The sequence below is a fragment of the Fusarium tjaetaba genome (genome assembly GCF_013396195.1).
Source record: "Fusarium tjaetaba strain NRRL 66243 chromosome Unknown NRRL66243_c0000230, whole genome shotgun sequence".
NCBI classification, from domain to species: domain Eukaryota; kingdom Fungi; phylum Ascomycota; class Sordariomycetes; order Hypocreales; family Nectriaceae; genus Fusarium; species Fusarium tjaetaba.
In genome coordinates, this window is record NW_023501426.1 from 81,702 (window position 1) to 87,701 (window position 6,000).

The 6,000-nt window shown below is 48.2% G+C and overlaps 2 protein-coding genes across 2 annotated transcripts; one reads left to right on the forward strand and one right to left on the reverse strand.

Moving 5' to 3' along the window:
• Positions 1 to 2,861: 2,861 nt before the first annotated feature.
• FTJAE_10015 (DUF895 domain protein) lies at positions 2,862 to 4,520 on the forward strand (the record flags this gene model as incomplete). The annotated part of the gene is made up of 4 exons (XM_037342816.1): positions 2,862 to 3,125; positions 3,174 to 3,488; positions 3,538 to 4,163; positions 4,214 to 4,520. 4 exons carry the CDS (start codon positions 2,862 to 2,864, stop codon positions 4,518 to 4,520), a joined length of 1,512 nt encoding a protein of 503 aa, XP_037202952.1.
• Positions 4,521 to 4,897: 377 nt separating this feature from the next.
• Positions 4,898 to 5,563, reverse strand: FTJAE_10016 (carbohydrate-binding domain protein; the record flags this gene model as incomplete). The annotated part of the gene is made up of 1 exon (XM_037342817.1): positions 4,898 to 5,563. One exon carries the CDS (start codon positions 5,561 to 5,563, stop codon positions 4,898 to 4,900), a length of 666 nt encoding a protein of 221 aa, XP_037202953.1.
• Between the last annotated feature and the right edge of the window lie 437 nt (positions 5,564 to 6,000).

Sequence of the window (6,000 nt, forward strand, 5' to 3'; positions counted from 1 at the left end):
GTCTCGTTCTGGCTCACCCCGAAGCTCTAGAAGTTCTATTCGCTGGCTTACAACAACTTTCAAACGGTTCGACAACATCGCTGAGCATTATGGGAGTGAAAATGGACAAAAAAAGCAAAGCGAGGGTCCGTTCGCAATCTTTGAGATCATGCCAGCGTTTTCTGGCCTATATCTTTTCCAGAGTAGAGAACTCATCGCCAGGCAGGCAATGTCGTTTTCCAAGGACGTTATGACAATCATGGCTCACGCATGCAATGCCATGACGCAGCTCCGGATACTCAAGGTACGGTGGCCTGATATGGAGGCACTGGAAAAATGCTTCGAGGAGCGCGACTTATTTTTTGCGGGTAAGCCAGTGAACCTCGAAGACTTCACGCGTCACCTCCTACTCACACTCGGCGTTCCACTATCTGCTATGAGAAATAACAACATAAGGGCAAAGCGTAAGCCCCCACGAGAGTTTTTCAAGGCGTTCTTCGACGGAGCATCTGGTACAGCTCCGGTGTCAAGCATGTTCGAGATAACAATTGTCAAAAGCGGGATTCTACAAAACTTGTCATGGGATGACCTGGACCACTTGATCTCTGCGAGCTTCTACAAAGAGATGGTCAACGATGATGGAACCCACAAGCTTGTCTCGCTTGACATGGCAGAAAAGAAGAAGTTGAAGGAACGGATGGGAAAGCCCAAGTCTAAACACAGACAACAGTCAAAGTCCTGTTCCCCAGACGAAAAGCTGAGACAGTTTACATTAGCTTTGGCTGGAGAGTCTCGAGAGCTTGCATTTCCTTACATGGAAATGTATAATCTTTTCACGTCACTGTTTGATAAAATCAGTGATCGGTGCACTTTGACACTAGAGAGTTTCCTACGGGGACCTGATTCCGACATGGGAAATCACTTTACAATGATGCAAATCATCTCGCTTGCCAGTCAGAGCCATCAGTATGAAGCCCTCCGCCAGGCAGCTGATGAAATTCAAAAGCATATCAGCTCTGATCCAGTGATGCTTTCCAAACGCATCGCAGATGTTCCCGATTTCGATGGTGCAGTCATCCCAGAATTCGAGTCTTACAAAATCCCTGCCAAGATGTTTGTACATCTCAGCATGGATACAAAACCTGAGGATGAACTCATCATCCTCCCTCTTGAAGCAATGGACTCTGCCCCTGGAATAATGGAAGAAGGAAATAAGGACTCGTCGGCGCATTTGCCTGTCGATCCTATGACACATTAAGCTTGAGAGAAGTGGGTTTACGTGTCCGAGAGAGAAGTCTTGCGTTATCTTTTGTGGGATGCAGAATGGGAAAGGGAGTTATGTTGTGACAAATTGTGCCATTGCATGGGAGATGATATTGTAGGTAATTAGCCATATTGGCTTGAGACGGCACCGTGAACATCATGACGGATATTGCTCAGATTCTGGATGAAAGAAGAGTAAATACCTATGCTAGATAGAGAAACACGGCCTTTGGACGAATTCTATTGACTTTGATTTTAGTAGTGAATTGAATCTGGGTACACGACCATTGATCGTGAGAGCCCCCCCGTTTCTAGACATTTTCAGAATCTTCATTGTATCCAGTATTCGAATATTTCGTTCATATAATTGATTATATTATCAAATACTCTCTCCTGCAGTGTTATGTCAGATGATGGGATAAACATATTTCTTTAGTAAGTTTGTATTGTAGCTTGAGATGACTGCCATTGAAAACAGAAGAGGCACGTGTGTTACATTGTGATTTGAGCTGAAATGCACTGAGTAAGCTTGAGCCTTTGTGCATGATGACGGCTGAAACATTACCTGACCAGGGTCATGATTGTCACTGTAATCCTTGTAGCTGACCGACCCATCTCGAAGCGATGGCACTCCGAGGCCAACGCAACGTCGTGATACGCTGTCAGATTTCACAGATTGCAGATGAGATTGTCGAGTAACGATGCACAATGAGAAAGCAATGACTTGAAGAATGATTGACTGTTTGCTTGTGACATGTTCGCTTGTCGTGCGGGGGAACTGTTTCAATTAGATGTAACCAGCCGAACCAAGTAGGTAAGGAAGCGTCCGATTGCGGAAACAAGAGGGAAACAAGAGAGATTAGAGAGGGTTGAGGTTGGTTACACTTCAAGCCAAGCAAGCAAAAAAGGGTCGGGTGCGAATAGCTTCAACGTAGCACTTGGAGTAGCAGCCGTTATCGAAGCTGCAGCAATTGGTGATAAATGGCCGGATTGTAGCCGTAGGTTGTTGCATTTCATGTTCCACAGAGAGCTAATCTCACTAGACTATCAGGCTATCTCCCTATCGGAAGGTGATTGAGTGGCCACCCTCATTTGAACTGGGTCGTAGATCATGCTTGGAGCCTGTCAGGTGGCTGGCCCTATCGCCTATCAGTGCACGGCTATCTCGACCCCGCGATAAGTAACGGGCATGGCCCCCAGCATCGTGCATTTACTGGGTAGTCTAGGGGGTCCATTGGGACTGTAGGGGTTGGTAGGGCAGGCCGCAGGGTGTAACGTCGCACTGATGCGTCCGTCCTTCGTCTCATCTCTTCTCCTCCCCCCTCAAGAATCTGCCCGCCCATGGACCAGTGAGTGAGTGCGTTTGGGTGTTTATTTTGGTACAATCGCCGAGTCTTACGGTCGCGTGCCACTCCTTTCAGTTCGTACCCATTATCGCAGTGCAGGCTCCACTGCCACGCCAGAGCCACGGTCTCCTTCCCTTCTTTCTTTATTATCACCATCTCCACCCCCGCCTTTTCAACGGGTTTAATAAATCAGCCAAAACATCCGCCCACTTCCTCTCTTACAACGGTTCAACGGCTAACTCCAATTGAGCTTCGCCACCAACCATCTCAATCATGGCCGACGAACAACCAACCGCTACCTCAAAGGGCGGCGTCTCAACTGAGGCTGACTACCATGATCACACCGATGTTGATCTCCCCCGTGGATGGAAATATCGACGATTCAGTCTCTTTGGAAAGACTCTCCCCTGGTATGCCTCGCCGCGCATTCAGCTTGGCATGGTCGCCTTCGTCTGCTTCATGTGTCCTGGCATGTTCAATGCCCTCGGAGGTCTCGGCGGCGGTGGTAAAACTGATCCCACGTTAGCTGACAACATGGTGAGTTTGCTTTGCATTCCCCCGAGTGACGCACGCTGACTGGGGTAGAACACGGCTCTCTACGCCACCTTTGCAGTCTTCGGCTTCTTTGGCGGTACTTTTGTCAACAAACTCGGTGTCAAACTCTGCCTCGCTTTCGGTGGTGTCGGTTACGGTATCTATGCCATCAGTCTTCTCGTCTCGGTTCACAAGCATGTTCCTGGCTTCAACATCTTTGCTGGTGTTTGGCTTGGTCTCTGTGCTGCTTTGCTATGGACTGCGCAAGGTACCATCATGATCTCGTATCCCCACGAGAACAAGAAAGGAAAGTATTTCGCTTGGTTTTGGGGTATTTTCAACATGGGTGCTGTTATTGGCAGTTTGGTAAGTGTCTTGGTCACACACTCAATACAAGTACTGATTCGACGCGCAGATTCCCCTCGGCGAAAACATCAACATCAAGGAGAACAAGACCGTCAGCGACGGAACTTACATCGGTTTCATTGTACTCATGTTCTTCGGTGCCATCCTTGCTCTCACGCTTTGCAACGCTAGCGACATCATCCGCAAAGATGGCTCCCGTGTCATCCTCATGAAGAACCCAACATGGCAGAGTGAGCTTTGGGGTCTCTGGGAGACACTTCGTTTCGAGCCTTTCGTCATTCTTCTCTTCCCCATGTTCTTCTCATCCAATTGGTTCTACGTCTACCAACAGAACTCTGTCAATGGTGCCTATTTCAACACCCGAACCAAGGCGCTCAATGGTCTGCTTTACTGGTTAGCTCAAATTCTCGCTGCTGCGCTCTGGGGCTGGCTTCTCGATTTGGAGCGGTTCCGCCGTACCACTCGTGCCAAGGCTGCTTGGGTCGCTCTATTTGTCCTGACCTTTGCCATCTGGGGCGGTGGTTATGCCTTTGAGAAGACCTACACTCGTGAGACTGTTTCTCCTGATTCTGGATTCGTGCCAGGCGACTGGGAAGACTCTGGATACGTTGGACCCATGTTTCTGTACATTTTCTACGGCTTTTACGATGCTGCTTGGCAGGCTACTGTCTACTGGTGAGTCTACTCAGTCATCGCTGTTTGAATTTCTTTGTTAACATTTCCAGGTTTATGGGCGCCTTGTCCAACTCTGGTCGACGATCTGCCAACTATGTCGGCTTCTACAAGGGCATTCAGTCCGTTGGTGCCGCTGTTGTCAACAACCTTGATGCACGCAAGATCTCCTACCGATCTGAGTTCATCAGCAACTGGACTCTTCTCTCCATTTCTCTCGTCGTTGCTGCTCCAGTCATTCTCCTCAAGATTCGCGACCACGTGAGCACTGAGGACGATCTCAAGGGTACTGATGAGACTTTGGCCGATGTTTTGCCTTCTGGCCATCTCGAAAAGCAACCTGAGCGAGGTAGTGTTTAAGTGTTGGGAGTATGATTTAATGGGCATGAAGGGGGAGATGGAGAAATTGTGAAATACTATTGCTATGGAGCCATGATTCCAGGACAGATCATCTAGTTAGGGATATCTCAGTAATGCATGAACTGACGTACTATCATAATGACGAATCAACTGATGATGATACCTTGTCTTACTGTGCTTACTACGTGTGCATCAAAGGCTTGGAGAGACGTGCCAAAGTCAAATTATTGGATAGCTGACGTTTTAATTCGGTTATGTAACCTTTGTTGTTTTCTAGACTTCACAGACTCAACGTTGAAAGAGTTCGAGGTCAAATAGGAATTGAATTTCATTTCGAGTTCAATCTTGTTGCTAGCCCATAGTAGTCTTATCCAGCTTCAAACAAAATCAACATGCCCAAAGAACTTGGTGATATGAAAGCTCGCCTTGTCGGGTGAACTCCAGCCCCCAAGCTCCTGATCAGGAAAGATCTTCGGATTCGTAACAGTCCTGAAGAAATTCATCCTCCACTTCGTCCCCTTTGCACATCCCGGATCGACATTGAACAAACCCAGTGGAATCTTGACCTTACTAACCCACGTTCCTGCACGTCTATTCAATTTCGTCGTTGCCTCAAAGCCATCAGCCTCCGGATCCGCGATGAAGAAGTGATCGAATGGAGCTCCCTCCTCACGGTCTTTGGTTGGGTTGTAGACGAATGCTTGGTATGTTACGTTGTTGGGATTAATTTCATACTCGAGATATGTTTGCGGATCCTTAGTCCCCTTGTAGATGAATGCCTCAACGACTTCGTACGCCCAAATGTCATCGTTTGTACCCTGCGAAGAGTTGAAATAGAAGCTCTTTTCGTCAAGGGCCGTGAAGGTCAGGTACAGGGCAGTGGAGGTGTAGCAGAGGTCGATCTGCGTACGGGGAAAGGGATTCTGATCGGGCACGGACTTTGAGAATGCAATTCTGTTTGATCTAGGACATGATGGAACGCTGACAGAAGGAACGTGAGCTGCAGCGAGGCTGGCGATAGCTAGGAAGACAATGGGATGCATTTTGAGGCTGTGGACGTAAGATACGAGATGAAGAAGACTGTAATCGATTTCATGCACTTCAAGGTTTCAGTATTACTATTTAACTACTGGTCTACACAGACTCAGACCCCAAAATACGAGGGAGGAGCAATGAGCTTCTCGTCGATCGTGGCGCGAAGGAAGGTGCTGAGGTCTTACAAGCATATACGATGTCGAAGTGATTGGGTAGCATCGCAGCAACAGAGGAAACATGATCTGCAACGTAGCAGAAATTGGTGGTGCGAGGGGGAGGGGAGGCCGGGAGGGGAAGGGATGTAAAGTGACTTGATAAGCTTGGGGCGGGGAAGAGGGCGAATGGATTGTGATGGGATGAGATCCCTGTTATCAGCTTGCTAGTGGCGTCTCCAAGAATAACATTGGGTGACGGTGAGTCAGACTACTGTGGTGCGACGATAATG